The sequence below is a fragment of the Rhineura floridana genome, chromosome 1 (genome assembly GCF_030035675.1).
Source record: "Rhineura floridana isolate rRhiFlo1 chromosome 1, rRhiFlo1.hap2, whole genome shotgun sequence".
Taxonomy (NCBI): Eukaryota; Metazoa; Chordata; class Lepidosauria; order Squamata; family Rhineuridae; genus Rhineura; species Rhineura floridana.
This window is the reverse complement of record NC_084480.1, coordinates 302,312,091-302,332,736: the sequence shown is the minus strand read 5'-3', so window position 1 is coordinate 302,332,736 and position 20,646 is coordinate 302,312,091. Positions and strand designations below refer to the sequence as shown.

Genomic DNA, 20,646 nt, shown 5'->3' with positions numbered 1-20,646 from the left:
TTCCCCATCCTCGAGCACTACTATGTTAAGATCTCAAACTTAAGGAGTAGGCAGTACCAGCCCCAGTTTCGCAGGGGATAGAAATCAGGAGCTCAGTTTCTGTTTCATAAGGACATTTGTTGAAAACCTTTCAATGCGCCTCGTTAGCGCAGTAGGCAGCGCGTCAGTCTCATAATCTGAAGGTCGTGAGTTCGATCCTCACACGGGGCAGCGGAACTTTTTTCCAGTTCCCTTTCATAATCTTGCTTTTAAAGGCTTTAATGACTGCTAGCACTCTGTTCCCCAAAATCTCAGTTTTTAGGGCGGCCTGTGAATCTCCCCGAATGCACCAAAACTGACTTAGATTGAAGACTGCAGTGGATCAAAACTGTAGAGAAAAATACCGGACAAGTCAAGACAGCAAACTGCTTGGATTTATGGGGAGAGAGCGCTCTAATCACGCCTTATTTAATCAACTAAAATGTGTTAGATTCACGCAGCCCCAGCCTATGCACGTTTGCGGAGAAAGTAAATCGCATGGAGTTCAATACGACTTCCAAACAACTAGGCACATTTACCTGGAAATGAGCATGTTTACTCACTATGTGCATGCTCCCTTGGCGAGACTTCCTTCTAAGTAAGTAAACATGAATAGGATCGCGCTGTTAATGTGATTTGCATTCAGTACAATCCTGTATATGTCTACTCAGAAGTGAGCCCCGATTAGTATGACGGAGCGTACACCCTGGATAAAGGATTACAGACTTAATTTTAAATGCATCCTGGCTACATGCTGTCTATGCATCTTTGGAGAGAAACTGGCATTATTTAAAATGCCACACTGCCCATCAATCACCCAACCATCTCCAGTCCTTCAAAGAGACCACTTCTAAAGTGTTTTCATTTGTCCCCACCCAAACCATGGTTGCATTCTATTCCAGGGGTTCCTAAGCGGTGGTCCATGGAGACCAGTGGTCCATGATCTCCATTTAAGTGGTCCACTCCTTGGCATGTATGCATGAAATATTCATATTTATTTTAATTGTATTTTTATTGTTTATTTTCTGTCTTATGTTGCATTTTCTTGTATTACAATTTGAATTCTATGGAATGCAAAATGTAATACAATAGAACAACAAGGTAAGAAAGACAAGGAATAATACAAATTAAAAATTATACAACATGCCACACACCCCTGCAAGACAACATGGCCTGGTTCGTGGGCCTGGTGCTCTTCAACATTTTTATCAATGACTTGGATGAGGAGGTGCAGAGAATGATTATCAGATTTGTACGTGATAAATAATTGGGAGGGATAGCTAATACCCTGGAAGACAGAAACAAAATTCAAAGAGATCTTAATAGGCTGGAGCATTGGGCTGAAAACAGCAGAATGAAATTTAAGTGCAAAGTTCTACACCTAGGAAAAAGAAACCAAATATGTACCTGGCTCAGCAATACTACATGGGAGAAGGATCTTGGAAGTGTTATTCATCACAAGCTGAATATGAGTCAACAATGCAATGTGGCTGCAAAAAAGGCAAATGCTATTTTAGGCTGCATTAACAGGAGTATAGTTTCCAAATCACTTCCCCTCTATTTGGCACTGGTTAGACTTCACCTTGAGTACTGCATCCAGTTCTGGACACCACACTTTTTGAAGAATGCAGACAAACTCGAATAGGTTTAGATGAGGGGACTGGAATCAAAGCCCTATGAGGAGAGACTGAAAGAATTGGGCCTGTGGAGCCTTGAGAAGACTGAGGGGAGATATGATCGCACACTTTAAGTATTTGAAAGGTTGTCACACAGATGAGGGCAAGGATCCCTTCTCGATCATCCCAGAGTGCAGGACATGGAATAGTGGACTCAAGTTACAGGAAGACAGATTTCGTCTGAACATCAGGAAAAACTTCCTGTTAGAGCAGCACAATGAAACCAATGTCCTAGGGAGGTGGTGGGCTCTCCAACTCTGGAGGCATTCAAGAGGCAGTGGTTGGGTATGCTTTAATTTGGATTCCTGCATTGAGCAGGGGGCGGGACTTGATGGCCTTATACATCCCTTCCAAGTGTACTATTCTATGAAAAACCATGAAGTGGTCCTTTCAAGTGATCCATGGGGGGGGGGAACTGGAAACCACTGGTCTAGTCTCTAGCTAACCTCTGTTTTCTTAAACACTTGTTGCATTGCTTGTTTTAAATGGTTAATTTTTTAACATTGGTGTGCTTTTCTGAGACACCTTGGGTGGGCTATTTCCTAAAAGTTGGCATACAAATAGTTCTATAAATGAATACATTTGAATGGCAGCAGCCCAGGCCACAACCCAATAGCATAGGGGTGGGGAACCTTAGCTCTGGGGGCCAAATGTGGCCCTCCAGGACTCTGTCTGGCCCTCACAACTCACCACAGAACCCACTGCCTCTCCCCTTCCAACCCACGCACTTTATTGGTCTAACTTCACACCCCGAATATTTTTGCCAGGTTGGAATGTGCTCCTGAACTCTAATAGTGCTTCTTGCTTGTCTAGACTGAGAACAGAGAGGAGCGTTGTGCAGAAACGTATTGTACAATTTACATTTATTGCTCATGTGGCCCATTTGAATTCATAGCCTGTGAAGAGATTAATAAGAACCTGAGTCTTGTCGTTCTCTTGAAGCAAATGGATTTAAAGCCAAGTGTGTGGCTCTCTGTTCTGCTTGTAGATGTATTTTCTTTTAGGAGCTTCAGTTTCCCCCCCCCTTTTCGGTCAGAGGGATAACAAGCACACATCATATCTAAAACGGAGAACCAGCCTGTGATTCTGTCCAGAACAGGGTTGCCAACCTTTCTGGACCCATTTGCAAACCAGAGTAACTGTTGTGCCCTCCTCACCCCAACCAAGAACACAGCACAACCTATTCTTCTGGCTATAATAAAACACTTATTTCAAGCACAATCTGCTGTCGGTGGAGGTAGAGTCTCAAAGGGATAGAGTCAGATTTAAGAGAGCAAGACAAAGCAGAACACCTTTCAGTTGCTTTTGTTTTGTTAACTACTGTTTTTATTTTATTTTACATATTGTGTCCATGTGTAACCCATCCTCAACCTTTGGGATCAGGCAGGATATCGCGGTTTAGATTGCAGAAGCAGCGCATGTCAAGCATTACAGTGTGGCAATGGTCAAAGTACCAGGCCCCATTTCCAAGGAGCTTATGATCAGATATAGCTAATGAGGAGGACAAGATGAATGTGATCAAATTCAGTTATGTATACTGAAAGTTGGTTGTAGTTGGGAATGGGGGAGATAAGAGTTAAAGAATAAAAATCTTAAACCAAAAAAAGTAACGACCCCATAATGGGAGCAAGTTTCCAAACATTGTAGCAGGGGAGCTTCCTGTGCTGCATGCAACCCTGCTGCTCTGTTGGGGGAAATAGGTGAAATGGCACCTTTGGAAAAAAGGTAGCAAAGGAATTTTATGTACCAACAGGGTCCTACACCTGGGTAGACCCACTTTGAGTGATTAAAAAATTTGAACTGACCGAGCAGTACAGTTCCAGGGGAAGACATTTAGGCCATTAGTACAAACATAAAACAAAGAGTAGGGATTTCTCTCTCTCTCTCTCCCTTGAGTTTGTAATTCAAGCCCACATTGGCAAAAGTGTACATTCAATTACAAAGGTGTTATTTTATGTTTTTAGTCACATTCTGGCCTAAAAGGCATTCTTAGTCATCTTTTATGAAAATAACCTTAGGCTGCAGACAAAGTCTCCCAACATCAACACTATGGTAAATGGCCCGTTACTTATCAGAAAAATAAAATAAGCTCCTGTCTAACAATCTACACATTCAGAAGAAACGTGGTGCAGACTTTCTTTTTTTTTCCCAATTAATTTTTATTCCAATTTTCAGAACCAAAACAATACAAAAAGAAAACAACACAAATCAATAACTAGTACAATACAAAAATAAATATATATATATATATATAAAAAAGAAAGAATATTGACTTCCGATTTGTCATAGTTCAGCTATAAATCTATAATATATAACAAACCTATCTCTTCATAGATTATAAAATCACCTTCCTCCAGCGGTTATCTTAGTTGGTTTCAAATCTCATTAACGTCATATCATTTTAATCTTCCACAAAAAGTCAAAGAGAAGTTTCCAATCCTTGAGATATATATCAATCAATTTTTTTACTAAATAAACATATCAATTAATCCAACTCATCAAATCTACTAAGTCCAGTAATTTTAAATCGCTCTTCTGTCATTATCCATATTGGGTCCATCTTCCATCTTCCATCTTTACGCACCCAAAAATCTTGCTGTCGTAGTCATATAATAAAAGTCTGATAGGAATTTCCTCCATCACAGATATTTTCTTGCCATCAAATCCAAACGTATCACTGAAGTATTGTTGCAAAGCCGCATCTCTGTTCCTCTTTTCCACATGATACACTAGTACATCTCTTGAAGGTTTTTCCATTGACACAAAACAGGGATTAATTCTGTTAACTTTCTCCATTTCAAGTTCCATCAAATCCTTCCAGTCCAGGAATTTTTTTGAACCGATAATATCTTTATCTCCAATCTCTTCAATTCCTTCAGGGACAGCACTGAATTCCAAACTGTAATATTTGTCTCCAGGATCCATCACAGCCAGGAAATCCAAATCTTTTTTCATGTCCATAATTAATCCAATCTCCATAGTTTGAACCTTGCCTTTAATTTCTCTTTCATCCTTTTTTTGTTTTCCAGATCTATCTTTATTCTCCTTTCTCATAGAATCCTGAGTTTCTTTCAGCTCCTGTCTCATTTCATGAAATTCAATTCTCCACGCTTGTCTATTATTTCTCAGTTCTTGTTTTATTGAGTTAATCCCATTCATTATTTTCTGAAACATGTCTAGAGATAAAGTCCCTTCTTGTACATCCATGATCTGCTTAATTGTCATTCTTAAAGCCAAAGGAACAAAACTCCTTCAATTTTCAATGTCCCAAACAAAGAGCAGCTTATTTCTTTAACCAGTTACAAAGGAGTTAATCTTTCCAACCAACTAACGTCACACGCTAGACAGCCCTTATCTCTTATCTGCCCGGAAGTGTAAGAACGGCTTTAGTTCACAGCGTCCAAATAACTAGTAGCAGAGAGAATGAGCAGATTCGTCAAAAAAAAAGTAGATCAGGAAAAATAGTCCCAGCCATATATTACACAAAAGTCTTATAAATCAAAAAGATTTCTTATCTCTCCCAATCAGAAATCTCTCGTCCGTTGTAATCTTTAAAATGCTATTTTCCATGTCAGCTTTTTGCAATAAAAAAAAAGATAAGCTATTTATATTTTCTTCCCACTTAGTTCCGTGAATAAAAAAAGGAAAGTCTTACCTCACCTAGGTTATCTCAATTGCTGTTACTTTGACAAATCTCTTTAGCTGTATAGATAAGAAAATGATGAATGTAGACAGGAGGATGTTTGCCTGTTAATCCGTATAAAAAAAACGGGTCACTTATCCAGCTGAGCTAGCATAAAAATCCTCGCTCTGGCTGAGCTGCTGGAAGACAGACAATTCTGACAAATTCCAGACTCCAACAATCAAAGCAAAGCTGTGTGGGAAATCTCACGTTTCTTCCTTATCCGGAAGAAATTATTCCCAGTCAGAAAAGAGCCTTCTGACTGAATTTAAACTGGATAAGTTTCATCCAAGACGGAGCTCGTCTCAGAGGCTGCACAGGCGTAGGGATCCTCCTGGGAAGTCGTGGTGCAGACTTTCTAGGACTGTACCTCTTCAGGATAAAGGAGAGAAAATGAATGGCTGAATAACAACCCTACAAACAAACTTTTCCCTGGCATGCAAGTTTCCAGAGGAAGGGAGCTTTTGACAGTGGAGAACACTCAATTTCCTGTGTGTTACAGGGCTGTAACAATGTGCCTTCCCATTATGTAATAGGCTTACGTTTGACATCAGTGAACATTACTTTTGTCAGTAGTCACACTTATAAAATATAAGACATAAAAATAAAATACAAGAGATCACACATACAATCCATTAAGGGGGCTACTGGACTTTGTGCAGATCTAGACCCCTTTTTAAAATCAACAGGGCTAAATAAGCTTACTTCCAAGAACTACAATATTGACATTGTGGTAGAATTATAGCTGAAATAAGTCACCAGACTCATTTCTGTTAAACAGATACTGGCTCTTTTTGAGCTACATCAGATGCAGGGAACCTTTAACCCTCCAGATGTTGCAGAACGACAACTTCCATCATCCCTGGCCACTGGCCTTTTGCTAAGGCTGATGGGAATTGTATAGTTCAGCAACATCTGGAGGGGCCAAAGGTTCTCCACACTTGAGCTACATGGTGATTTGATACACCAGTACCGCTGACGCTGATGTTTTCTTTAAAAATACTTGTGCATTTACTTTAAGTATTTGTTACAAAAGAGTCTCAACCTTTGTTTGATATTTTATTTTTATATACAAAAATATCTCTAAAGACATTTAGAATAAAATGGTCTAAAAACAGTCCTTTTGATCTCTTAAATGCAGCTACTTCGTGAAAAAGTCCATTTGCAGCTGGAAAGAGTCCTTTCAGCTGCTCCACTGCGCATCCGGTGGTGGGGTATGCTTTGCTCGAGCCTGAGACATGAGCTTTTGCCTAAGCAGTCTCACTTCCGCCAGCAATTCTCGCTCTCTAGATTCCAGATCTTGCCGTCCTCGATCTAAAGAAACTAAAAAAGGAAAGATGAGAAGTAAAATCCCAAAGGGTTACAAGCTTAACATGTGGAACACTTAACTTTTTCAAGATAAATGCAGTGCTAAGTTGTGATTTAGCCTACCGCCATACTACCCTGAACATGCTGGATCATGTCTAATCTTGGAAGCTAAGCAGGGTCAGGCCTGGTTAGTATTTGGATGGGAGACTGCTTGGGAATACTGAGAAAGGCAATGGTAAACCACCTCCAGTATGATACCTCTTACCATGAAAACCCTATGAATACATCCAAAAATTCATAGGGTTGCCCTAAGTAGTAATCAACTTGAAGGCATATAACAACAACAAAGTTGCGATTTATCTGGAAAATGTAATTGCAAATGTAAGAAGAGCCTTGCTGGATCAGGCCAATGGCCCATCCACTCCGGCATCCTGTTCTCACAGTGGCCAATCCAATGTCTATGGGAAGCCTGCAATGCTTTGATTTGGATTTCTGCATTGAGCAGGGGGTTGGACTTGATGGCCTTATAGGCCCCTTCCAACGCTACTATTCTATGATTCTAAGCAGCACCTGAGCACAAACAGCGCTTGCTCCACTTGTGATTCCCAGAAACTGGCATTCAGAGGCATGCTGCCTGGAAGAGCGGAGGGAGAACATGATCTTTTAATGCAGGGGTGGGAACCAGATGTTATTGGACTCCAGTTCCTATCAGCCCCAGCCAGTATGGCCAATGTACTGGGAGGATGTGAACTGTAGCCCGCAACAACTAGTGGACAAACGGTTCCCCAGCCTGTCTTCAAAGTTTAGATCAGCATGGCTTCTGGAACTAACCTGGAACTCTTTGAGGTTGTCAAGGAGAAGAAATGTTCTACAAATGCATTCTCAGTTTTGTTTTATTTCACCAAGTCCCTTGCCAAAGGCTTCTAATGAAACCTGGCACTTTATGAGAGAAGTTATGGATAAGTGTCCTCTTATAGACACGATAGAGAAGTTTCAGTGTGAGACAGCATAACGTTGCTGGCGTAATTCTAAACGCTTGGACCCCACCTCCCTCCTTTGGCTTCAAGTGTGTGGAGACACGTAAGGAGGACAAAATTCATAACACGGTTTGAGCTACCTGCTGCAAATCAAGCTGGATCACCACATTTGGGCAGTAAGAGCAAGCCATTTGGCCACCAGCCAACCAACCTCATATGCAGGGTGTGGAAGGAGCCATTTGTTTGTTCAGAGGGAACACAGAAGACTTTGTTTAGTCACTTACAATGTGTTGGTGAATCCACTCTCGACGAATCATTTAAGCAGGCGTTGCCAGGCCGCGACTGAGTCTTGTTGGGAGACTGGCGGAATTCCAAACCTTGCAGAGTCTGTGAGGCTCTCAAATCACGTAGTCTCTCTGCAGAAAGTAGACGAGTGGAGTGGTGGATGGTTCTCACTAAGCTACAAGCAGGGCTAGGCACACTTTGGGCGATTATTTTTATCAGTCTTAAATCAAGGTCACCTAAACTTTATATCTTGTACCATGATGAAAATCATGCCATTTTTGGAGTTGGCATATGAAAAGGCTTGATTTTTTTCACAAAAGCTTATGAAAAATTAAAACTTATGATCCACATTCTTCATTTTTTGAGTAATCAGAGCAGCGAACCATCAATTAAAAATTACGTATGGCCAAAAAGGTAGTATCTGTTCAAGTGAGAAAAAGTGACAAGGCTTAAGAGACAGTTGCCTCCTCTCCAAGGTGTGTAGGCCCTAAACTCTTTAAGGCTTTATTAGGTTATATCTTTACCCTGAATTGGGTTGTGAACATTATAAGAACAGAATATGGATTTCACATACTGCCTTGATACATTCCTACACTAGCTGAGACCTTTTAATAGTTTTCAAGAGCAGCTCCACATAGGCACCATAACATCAGTCTAACCTTGAGGCTCACAGAAATAGAGCTAATCTACCTTATCTATTGTCTCATTCTAACTCTTTGCTACAAAGCAGGATGATCCATGAATGGGATTATCCAGCCCCTAGTCTGTACAGAACCAAGCAAAGAACGATGGTGAGATGGATAAAGTGAGCACAACGAACGCAATATACATTAGCATGATTTTCATGTACTACCGTTATTCCTTTATCAAATTAAAGAAAGACTTCCTCCAGTGCACTCAGGGTGCACAGACTTCCTCCAGCGCACTCAGGGTGGTGTGAATGGGGGTTACCTAACTTTATTCACATAATAACCCTTAGAGACAGGTTTGAAAGGCTAAAGCTAGGCTCAGGGTCACTCAGTGAAATTCATGACAGGGAGGATTCCAAATTGGGTGTGCCCGGTCCAAGGTCAAAACTGTATCTCAGGGACGGGGGACTTGTGGCTCTCCAGATGTTGCTGGACTCCAACATCGGCCCCAGCCAGCATGGCCAATGGTCATGTGCTCACCAAAATAGCCATCTTCATCCTGGAGCTTGACAGCCAATTCTATTGCATCGTTCATTTCCCGTTCCAGAAAGCGCTTCCTGTTGGCATCCAAAGCAGCTGTCACAGCCTGCTCTGCTGCCAGCTGCTCTTGCTTTTCTAGGACTTCCTCCCACTGAAACAAGACAGGCACAAAGCAGGACATTTAATTTAAGAAAAAAGAGCAAAGAAAGAGGAAGGAAGTGGCACGGCCAGTATCAGGGGTTGGCACCGTTAGGCAGTTGCTGATGGCCTGAGCATTCAGGAGGACCCACTCTCATCATGCCAGCAATAGCCACCCAGGCCCAATGGTGTTCAGCACTCCTTAGGGCAGCACTGGAGCCCAAGAGGCTGTGGCTAAGCACCTGCCATTTTACTTCCCCCATAATACCTCTGTGATCCTGATGTAGCATCACAAGGCATCGCGGGGAAAGTAAAATGGCAGGTGACAGCAGTAAAGTCTGCCTATCACTGCAAGGTGACAGAAGGAGAGAGCCCACTATGGCAAACCTGGCGCCGGTCCCAAAAGGGGCAAAAGCAGTAGTGTAGCGACAAATTCAGAAGTGCCATGTCCCTTGGCGTCAGTCAAAGCCGTCACCACCCCTTTTTTGCTGGTGGTTGGAGAATGAGATCCTCATTAATGCCTTCTCCCACAACAACAGACTTCCCTAGGAGCCAATCAGCATGAAAGGGGAGAGTATTAGCTGCTAAGAAGAGTCTTCTTAATGGCTGTCTCATCTCCTCTCACCGTGATTGGTTCCAATCAGCAGCAAAAGAACAAGACAGTATGTTGAAAGACTCTTCTCAGTGGCTAATACGCTCCCCTTACATGCTGATTGGCTCAGAGGATGCTGGAGACATAGGGACCCTGCTCCCAAAAAAGTAAGGGCCTAAGACCCCTCCGAGACCCCGGATGACCACACCCCTGGGCAAAAGATTCTAAGGTTAAAACCAGTTAATAATTTAATGACCTACCATCATCAAAAAAGGGAGATAGAGTTCTTTGCCTTCAAGTGTCGTAAACAAATTTCTAGACCAGAGTTGGCTAACTGGTGGCCCAACTCCCATCAGCCTATGCTGGCATGACCAATAGTCAAGGATGATAGGAGCTGGAGTCCAGTAGCATCTCAAGGGCCACAGGTTCCCTATCCTGGCTGTACACTCTACAATTTAGCTGCTCTGAGGTGGCTCTCTGGGTCTTTCCAAGGTTAACTAGCCGAGCTACAGAGAGAGGTCGCGGTCTGCGTCTGTGTTAGAATTGCTTTTAATATGTTTTCTTTAATAATATGTTTTTAACCTTTTTTTTTTTTTAAAAAAGATGTTTTTAAAGCTTTAAAAAATGTTTTTAGTGTTGTTTTGTTTTAATATATTTTGAGGTCTTTTTATGATGTTTTAAAGTGTTTTTAGTGTTTCTGTTCGCCGCCCTGGGCTCCTGCTGGGGGGAGGGGCGGGATATAAATCAAATAATAAAAAAATAATAAATAAAGGGCATTATTCTGTGCCTAGAACAGGACAAACTCAGGGAGAGAGGCACCGAGAACATGGGAGATGACCATCACTCCATATAACTCTCCTCATTCACTAATTCCAGGCAGTACATACTCCAGGCAACAGGCAAATCCACCCTACAGCCTTAAACCAGTTTAACAATCATTCCATGCCCACATGGAACCCTGAGAATGGTCATTATATGACAGAGGTGGTGGGAGGTTATAAGGAGTTTCCGAGTGAGAATTTTATTTTTATTATTTTATTTATTATTACCTTTACACCCCACCTTTCCTTCAAGGAGGTCAAGGTCATGTACGTCGTTCTCCTCATTTTTATCCATACAACAGCCCTGTGAGGTGGGTTAGGCTGAGAGATTTTGACTGGCCCAAGGTCACCCAGTAGAGATTTGAACCATGGACTTCCAGGTCCTAGTCCAGTTCTCAATCCTCAATGACAATGCTCAGGATCCTTTGGGGGAAGCCAGAACAGCTAATGTGGTATATCACTGTGATAGGCTTGTAGCGTAAATAGGGTCAAATTTTGCACCCATCCTAACCAGATGCAGAGAACATCCGCCCCTGAGAAGGAGGATGTGTCTGGTTGTCCAACCCAGGGCCTTGAAATACAGCAGAGTTTTCTACAAGAAGTTGATACAGAGAACTCAAGGCGAGGCATGCCAACAAAGATCATGGTTGGGCTAGACCAAGCAAGCGGGCAGCTGTATTTTGAAGAAACAGCAAGCAACACACCATTAGCAGCCCAAACAAGAAGGAATTACTTAAAAGCTTAGGACCCAAGGTATATTAAAATCCCTGCTGTACTTTTAGGGGCTCCACTGAGAAAAATGAGTGCCTTAGGGATGGGCAAGAATTTTGCTAAAATTGAACTTGGCACCAGACTTCCCAATAGTCCAGGGGTTCACTAACTTTGTAGACCAATCCTGAATACTGCGAACTTCTCTGGCTTTTCCTGGCACTGGATTTAAAACACACAAACAAAAACCATGCATCGAACTTTGCTTTGCTAATGTTAAACTGACCAGCCTGTTCCTTTGCTTTGCTAAGGTGAAATTTATCAGCATGTGAGTTTGCCTTTGTAAGGTGAAATTGATAACTCTGATGTTCCCTTTCCATTAAAGCCATTCCTTGCTTTCTCCCAGGTGTGTGTGGGGAGTGGGGGAGGATCCAATACCATTCAGAAGGAGGAGGGGGAAGAGGAAAAGGAGGGGAATGGGTGGATGGGCACTGGGCAGAGGGAAAGCTGCTTTCCTTTCCGAAAGGAAAACACTGTTAATGATACCGATATTTTTCAGGAGAGGAAAAAACTGGAAAAGTATAAGCAAAGAATAGCGTAAAAATAATTGTCTTGAAATGAAATCGAACAAGCACCGACAAGCAGATTCCATCCCTCCTAGTGGCAATTAGGCACAGATTTAAACTTTCTCTACAGGTCAGAACAGGGAGCCCTCTTTACCAGGAGAGAGTACAATCCTCCACACTGCTAGGTTAGACAGCACAAGGAGGAAGATATAACAGATCTCACGACAGGGCATGTGGCTGGGTATGTGCACATGCGTGGCTGCCTCTGCAGGAGGATTCACACAAACAGTTTGCCCAGTGATCGTGTAGAAAGTACATTATTAGCTGGTGGAATGGCAAGTGAACATCCGATTGCTCTGTCTCACAGACAGATGGCTTTTCAGTGTATCTTTTGCCCTGCACCTGTAACATGCTCCCAGCTAGGACCACACAAGATTCATTTTGAGACACATGGGTTAGATGTGTGTGGTTCATCAGCCAAAGAAGTGGCCCTCCCCATGCCCTTTGATCCAGCCACACACACACACACACACACGTGTCCACACACATACAAGCAGAGGCACGATCAACCTTTAATCAACTTTGGGCAACCTTTAAGCACTCACTTTTCTGGCCTCCTCCTCTTTCATTGTGCCAAGCAGCTCTGCCTCTGCCGCTCTGTTGTTACGGAGGTGCTTTGCCAGCTCTTGATAGCGCATGTCACGAGCCACGTCACTGCATCTTTGCTTGTGCAGAACCTGAGCTCGCCAGTCCGTGTCAACATGCTCTTGATCGGCTTTGGCCAAACATTCTTCAACCAGCTAGAGACACAAATTGTATCAGGGAGAGGCTAATTTTGCACACAGTCCTTTGAGCTTGTAAAGAGTCACTTGCCAGCTCACTGAGGATGGATGAACATTGCCCACAGACAATCAAGAAGGGATGCTTTACAGAAAAACAATCCTTCCCTCCCGCTTTTATTGATAAATGACTAATAAATGGTTATATTTCGATAGGTAAGATAGAAAGCATTTTGCAGGAGTGAGTAAATTGTGTAGATTTTTTTTTGTAAGATTGAGGCATAAGCTGTAATCCACTTGGTAGATGAGATCTACATATGAACAGGAATGACTGGTGCGATAGGTGCACAGAGCTGTCCTCCCAACGGCAGCAGTGCAACTGTTTACCCAGATGGTGTGGGGCAGCAAGGGGGTGACTCCAAGATCGGGACTCTGTCGGGGCACCAGCAAAACCTACCTGCTGCTCTTGCCAGTGTGCCTGCGCAGCCCTAACTCAGAGCTTGGAAAAGTTACTTTTTTGAACTACAACTCCCATCAGCCCAATCCAGTGGCCATGCTGGCTGGGGCTGATGGGAGTTGTAGTTTAAAAAAAGTAACTTTTCCAAGCTCTGCCCTGACATTGCCCCCAGTCTGCTCCTGCACCATCCAGGTAAGAGGTATTGATGCCACTGTCAGGAGGGCGGCTCCACACCCCTGCTCCATCGCTCCTGTATGAAGCTTCATTAGAACAAGACAACCTCACCTAGCCTTGTCTACTCTAGATTGGCATGTGCTGCCCAGGGTCTCCAACAGACATCTTTCCCATCACTTGCTATCCGACCCTTCTAACCAAAGATGCCAAGGATGAAACTGGGGACCAGCTGAGTGGAAAGAATGTGCTCTGTCATCAAGCTGTGGTCTCCTCCCATAAGCAAATGGCTCCTGAGCCTCTTACCACCTTCAAACCCCCTTTTATAAACTGCCCTGACACAGAGAGTTATCCTCAGTGATGTCGGCAGAGGGTTGCATGCCTAATTCTCTCTTGGGAGGAGGTGGCGGCATCAGGGCAACAAAGGAAAGTTGAAGAAGCAAGAGCTAAGTCTAAGTCATTGTCCCTGAACTTTCACTGTTGGTGGTCGAAAGACACATTTCCCCCCAGCAGGTTATTTTCCTTCCAAAACGACAGAACACGAGTAGGGAACTTTTTCCAGAGCGAGGGCCGCATGCCCTTGTAGGCAACCTTCCGGGGGCCGAATGCCAGTAGTGAAATGTACCCGCAGCCGGTAGGGCAACAGATGCGACTCTTACCTCTGTCCACCAGGCTACATTCCAGCTGTATAAAAAAAGCTAGCGGTTTCTCACCCCCCTCCCATCTCTCCATTTGAGCAAGCAAGAGGCATTATCACAGTTCAAGGACACGTTCCAGGCGGACAAAAGGACTCCGGGAGGGCAAGGAGGAGAGCCGGCGACAGGTGCAGCCTGGAAAGAATCTTCAGGGTCAGACAGAGAGCTGCATTCAGCCCTCCGGTTGGAAGTTCCCCACTCCTGCGAAGGAAGGAACTCTTAACCCATTCCAGCACAAGGTTAAGGAACAGGAGCTAAGAAGATTTATGCACTTCTGTTGCTAGAGGCCCAGGCTGTTGGCTCTTACTTGCTGAGCGTTCCGTTCCCCATCCTGCTCAATTTCAATCAGCCTCTGAAGTAGTTGCTCTTCCAGGTCAGCTTTTTGCCGGCTAGTGTCCAGCAACCCTTTCACTTCCTGAGTCGCAGCTTCCTGCTCTTTGAGAAGTTTCTGTCGAGGGAAAGAGAGAGACAGTTGTGGCATGGCTCTGGCTAGAAATGAGCGTGGAACAGAAGGTCGGACCTTGATTTGATTTGTTTGAATTCCCTGTTTTCATATGCTTCTATATCACTGTTTTACTGGTTTGGTGTTATATTTCTGTTTTGATGATATTATTTATTCTTTTTTATGTCGTACACCGCTTAGAGATTTTTTTAAAATATTAAGCAATACACTGAAGAATTATATAAAAGAGATGCCAGGATGACAGATTCATTCACGGAGGAACCAAACGATGAAGAACCAGAAATTTTAGAATGCGAGGTGAAAGCTGCTCTTAAAATACTTGGAAGAAACAAATCACCAGGAACAGATGGCATACCAATAGAATTGCTACAAGCTACTGAGACAGAATCTGTCCAAACTTTGACAAAAATTTGTCAACAAATATGGAAAATTAAACAATTGCCCACAGACTGGAAGCGTTCAATGTATATCACAATTCCAACGAAAGGGGATCCCAGAATGCAGTAATTATTGAACTATTGCCTTAATATTCCATGCAAGTAAAGTAGTGCTCAAGATTCTACAACAAAGGCTCTTACCATATATGGAGTGAGAAATGCCAGATGTCCAAGTTGGACTTAGAAAAGGAAGAGGGACCAGATATCATATTGCAAACATACGTTGGATAATGGAACAGACCAAGGAATTTCAGAAGAAAGTCACCCTGTGCTTTATATATTACAGCAAAGCCTTTGATTGTGTAGATCACGAAAAACTATGGAATGCTTTAAAAGAAATAGGGGTGCCACAGCATCTGATTGTTTGAGCAACCTATACTCTGGACAAGAGGCTACTGTAAGGACAGAATATGGAAAAACCGACTGGTTCCCCATTGGAAAGGGTGTGTATTTTATCACCCTATTTATTTAATCTATATGCAGAACATATCATACAAAAAGCAGGATTGGACCAAGATGAAGGAGGTGTGAAAACTGGAGGGAGAAATATCAATAATTTAAGATATGCAGATGATACCATACTCTTAGCAGAAACCAGTAATGACTTGAAACGAATGCTGATGAAAGTTAAAGAGAAAAGCACAAAAGCAGGACTACAGCTGAACGTCAAAAAGACTAAAGTAATGACAACAGAAGATTTATGCTACTTCAAAGAATGATAATGAGGACATTGAATTTGTCAAGAATTATGAATACCTTGGCACAGTCATTAGCTAAAATGGAAACCATAGTCAAGAAATCAGAAGAAGGTTAGGACTAGGGAGGGCAGCTATGAGACAACTAGAAAAGGTCCTCAAATGCAAAGATACATCACTGAACACTAAAGTCAGGATCATTAATCAAATACCCCCCTCCTCCACGCTTTTGTTGCTACATCAGTGTCGGCCACTGATTTGGCTGCTGAAAGGTTGACTGCTGATTTTTGACCCGGGCAGTTGTTTCCGGCTTCCAACCAGTGAGTATGGTTAATGCATTTTGTGGTTGAACAGATGATGGTGCATGGGGAAGGCTATCTCTCTGTGCCTTCATCTCCATGTAAATCACACTCCCCTGCCAGTCTGCCTTACAGCTGCTTGGCAGGCTGAGGAGAGTGCGCTTCTGATGGGAATGGTAGGCAGGCAGGTCCATCGCTGTGTGCTGATGTCCCCATGTAGACTCATCTTCGTCTCCACATGAGGCCCTGCCCCATACACCACCATCTCTGGCCACACTGTACTTCTAGCCCTTTGCCTTTCTGCAGCTCAGATTAGGCAGGGCAGAATCAAACGTAGCCCTCTCTGACACAGTCCACTTTTCAATGGGCTCAGCACTCCGTCTATGTTGGATCTCTTATTTGTCAGTGGAGAGGATCAAGGTCTGATCCTCTATAGAGATGCATCAAACTGGCACTGAGCCACAGTAGAATAACTAGGGCAAGGCATGCTCCAGGCAAGATGCCTATTTCGCCTCCTTCACAGCATCAGGCAGTGTCCACGTACCTGTTCAAAAAGCTGTCTTTGGGTTTTGAGCTCCATCTGTCGGACTTCTACATCTTGAACTGTAGCAGCCGTTTCTTGATCTCTCATAGATGCCTAGGACAGATAGACATAGTCAGCCGAAAAGAAGGGGTGGAGAAGCCATTTAGTAACCTAGAACAACCTCCCTTAACATCTTCTGCCATCAGCCTCTGCCTCCAGATTGTCTACTGGATCTAGACTAGTGGTGGCTAACTTTTTCAGCCTGGGAGGATGAACTCTCCCACAGTGGCTTTGGGGCTGGATCCACACTCTCACCCAGCCATGGAGACACCAGCTGCCCATCTAACTCTGCCTCAAGAGGCTGGTGGACAGCCCTACTCTCTGGGAAATGAGAGAGTGCTCCAAGAAGCCCTGAAGGAAGTCACGCCTGTTGGTTTTGCCCTCCAGTTTTGGCTTGGTGAACAGCCAAGGAAGAGAAAGAAAGAGGTATTATTATTATTATTATTAATTAGATTTATATCCCGCCCTTTCTCCCAGCAGGAGTCCACGGCAGCAAACAAAAGCACTAAAAACACTTAAACACAACATAAACACAGACTTTAAAATATATTAAAACAAAACAACCGTTAAAAACATATTTAAAAACCTTTAAAAACATATGTTTTTAAACCTTCTTTTTAAAAAAATAGATTACAAAGCAATTCCAACACAGACACAGGCGGTGAGGTAGGATGACAGGTGTTTCAAGGCAGAGGAGTAAAACAGGGCTGGGGAACCTGGGGCCTTCCAGATGCTGCTGGACTCCAACTCCCATCATCCCTGATCATGGGCGATGATGACTGAGACTGATGGGAGTTGGAGTCCAAAGGCATCTAGAGCGTTCCCAACCCTTGAGATAATGCAAGGCACCTCACTGTCATTTCTCCAAAGGGGATCAGGCTACCTTTCTTGCAATTTCATCGTCAAGCCTCTTGAGCTCCATTTCCCGCTGATCTTGCTGGTACTTCAGAAAACGCCTCCTTGCAGCTTCCAATAACTGCAGTTCCTTTATTTTCAGCTCTCTCTTCACAGCAGCTAGCCTTCAAAAACCGATAAACACAACAGGGATTACAGACTGGACGAAATGAACCTTTGGTGATGCAGAAGTGACAAGCGTAGAACAGCAGCCTTCCCTAACCAGGTGCCCTCCACATGTTTAGGGTTCCAAACTCCCATCAGCCCCAGTCCACATGGCCAATGGTCGGGGATGATGGGAGTTGTAGTTCAACAACTTCCGGAGGACACAAGGCTGGAGAAGGGTGATGTACAGTGTGAAATGTCAGCAGGTGTTGTCTGTTACTACTGTAGCAATTCTCACTGTATGCCCAATAATGTAGAAGTCTTTGCAGACGTATTCTGAACAGATAAACTCCATTTTGCAAGATGAAAACCTTTTTTTTTAGCAAGACAAATCTAGTTCAAGTCCATCGGCAAACAGCAGTCCTTTTAGTAAAATTCTCAAAAGTGTCTGCAGTCAAAACCAAGGACACGAAAATGGTATATACCTCCGCCGTTGCTCTGCTAGTTTCTCCTCTTCCTTAAGCAGAATCTTCCTCCTTTGCTCCTCAGCCTCGTGAAGCAGCTCTTGTTTCCGATACCAAGTTTCATCTTCCACTCTGCGCTCGATTGCCTTAGCCTCTATCTCTTGAACCAACTGTCTGCAGAGAACAATTTCATACTCGACAGTCTAATACAGGAAGAGTTCAAGGAAGTCTATTATGTTTTCAGTTCAAAGTAGGAATGGGGGAGAATATCCGCAAAATTGGACTTAATACCGGATTTCAACTCCATCTGACAGTCTACTGTCTTTTCAGACTGGCACTGATTTCTTGCAGTGGGCCGCGGCTGTCATCGACACTTAAAAAAATCCCCCTAATTTTACATAATAATCTTCGTTATTGTATTTCCTCTAAGTTGATGTATTCTTAATGGTTGCCTAGGTGATAACAATCACCATTAACATCCATTAGTCTCCCTCCAAATTTCTAGTTGTTCTGTTAATTCTCAGAAATGGCCATTAACATTAATGTTAGTTGTTTTTCTTAGACCAACTCAGTCTGTTCTCTAATTCTTTTGTTCCTTAAATAATGTTTAGGTTAAGTAAACATTACGTTCATTATTCAGTATCAAGTGAAATCATAGAACAAAATGTTGTTTTACCCAACGATGTTTCAATGCAATGCAATTTTTGTTTTCATCTATAAAACACTATGTAAATTTTTCTTTTAGAAACATTTCACAGATACTGTACACAGCACAGCAGATACTCTGCGTGGGTGTTTTGTGTAGGCTGGGGCCTTAAATAACACCTGGTTGCAGAGAGTGCAGATTGCACTGACTGACTCTGATGCTATTTTACACACGTATGTGAAAAAATTGACTGCCTCTCCTTGCTATATATTAAGTGGTCAGGTCTGCGCATTATGCTAATTACGAAAATAATTACATTTTGCTGCAATGCAGCAGACATAACTTGAGTGCAATAGCAGCTACTACCAGCAAGCAAATTTATTTGGCTTTCTCTTCTAAGTCCATGAGTACTGCTGCTGGGGAAGGGATGACAATGCTTATTTATACTGAAGTGCATGGTACACGTGCATCTGTCTGCCATGGGCACTGCCCATCCTATTGCTATATGGCATAAGCACACGGGCCCACACTGTCATCATCAGAGAGAATCCTCTTGGCTGCGCTACTACCAGTTCAGGAATCCTGTAGGGTACCATTCCACCCTTCCTCTGGCCACTTTTTAATAGCAAATAGCGAAAGGGGGAGGGAATCATCGAACAGCACTACAGTTAGCCCGAGGCAAGAGACAGACTCAAAAGTGATTACAGAAATACCCCGCTATATGGACCTTCACTTTAAGGACACTCATGAGTACGGATATACTTACAGTAGCACCATTCCCGTTTACGTACGCTTGCTTCGCAAGAACGGACACTTAACCTTTGGTTGTGGCCTGTACTTTCAGTGCGTGGGGGGGTGGAAAGAGACCCGATCGCGCAATTGCACGACTGCAAATCAGCTGGGAGGTGCGGCGCTGCAGCAGCAGAGGCACTGCAGAGCCGCAGCAGAGGCTTTAGCGCGGGGCTTTGAGGCTCCGTGTGAAGGAGAGGTGGCACAGTGGCGGCGCAAGTGAAAAAAGGTAGTGCTTCACTTTAAGTACACTTTCAGTTTACGTACTCGCTCTGGACCCATTGCATACGTTAATGCGGGATATTCCTGTATCTGCCTAACTGATATGTAAATAGGAAAAAAACACACAGAACACCGTAAACATTGTCATAAGCATTTTTGTTAAAAATCACATTTTTCCGCAAATAAAAAAAATTAGCGGATCAAATTTGCAAGTGCAAAAGCAAGTGGGAACAAAAAAAGGGCAGATCAGGAATGTACGACGGACTATCGGAACACAAGCGGATCGGAACAAGGCAGAGAACCCCTTCCTTAGTTCAAAGTAGGAAATGGTATTTACTCTAAAATGCCAGACAGCTTTGGCTCCCATCTTGACCAGCGCCTACATACTCTGGCCAAGTGAGCTTAACTGAACCGCTTGAAGTGTGTGAAAACACAATATAAACTGAACATGCTGTTAAGAGTAACGTGTCTTGCATTACATATTTATAAAGTCAGAGATCAGAGGTGGGGAACCTCCAGCCTGCAGGCCTAATCCAGCCCACCAGTCCTCTGCATTTGGCCCACAAGGCTGTTTGGCACAAGCCACAGTCACCTGTCCTACACCTGACATCCTATATGACATCAGGTGCATTGCAGGTAAAGGCAGGGCTTGGCCAGTTAGCAGTGCCTGCAAAGCCCCACTGCGAAACTTTTCCCAGGCTTGGGAACCACTATGCAAAGCACTTTGCTGGCCCTATGCTAGGCACTTGGGAAGCGCTGAGAACAGGATTTACAAAGTACTTTGTCCAGCACCTCCAAATGCCCAACAGCTCACATTTGTCAATCATTTGGGAGGTGGTGCGCAAAGCCTGTTGGAAGCCCTGTGCTCAGCCTTTCCTATGCACCCAACAACTGTTATGATGTCAGATGACTAACAGGTGGTTTGTCCTGCCTATCTGTCAAAGGGGGGGGCAGATAAAGATCTGGCATACTGGGCCAAAATGCTTCTCCATCCCTGGCATAGGTGA

The 20,646-nt window shown here is 43.4% G+C and overlaps 1 protein-coding gene and 1 non-coding gene across 2 annotated transcripts in view; one reads left to right on the top strand and one right to left on the bottom strand.

The window, feature by feature from the left end:
• The first annotated feature begins 137 nt into the window (after positions 1-137).
• Positions 138-210, top strand: TRNAM-CAU (transfer RNA methionine (anticodon CAU)). Its single transcript has one exon. It is a non-coding gene; the product is annotated as a tRNA-Met (tRNA).
• A 3,812-nt stretch (positions 211-4,022) lies between these two features.
• The window catches only part of TBC1D31 (TBC1 domain family member 31), a 46,942-nt gene continuing 30,318 nt past the window's right edge, over positions 4,023-20,646 (bottom strand). The window contains exons 15-22 of the mRNA XM_061605970.1: positions 18,004-18,156; positions 17,403-17,538; positions 16,481-16,573; positions 14,350-14,490; positions 12,546-12,740; positions 9,116-9,266; positions 7,946-8,077; positions 4,023-6,699 (exon numbers count right to left, since the gene is read on the bottom strand). Coding sequence (XP_061461954.1) covers positions 6,560-6,699; positions 7,946-8,077; positions 9,116-9,266; positions 12,546-12,740; positions 14,350-14,490; positions 16,481-16,573; positions 17,403-17,538; positions 18,004-18,156 — 1,141 coding nt within the window. The 3' untranslated portion in view covers positions 4,023-6,559. The remainder of the gene's footprint in view (positions 6,700-7,945; positions 8,078-9,115; positions 9,267-12,545; positions 12,741-14,349; positions 14,491-16,480; positions 16,574-17,402; positions 17,539-18,003; positions 18,157-20,646) is intronic.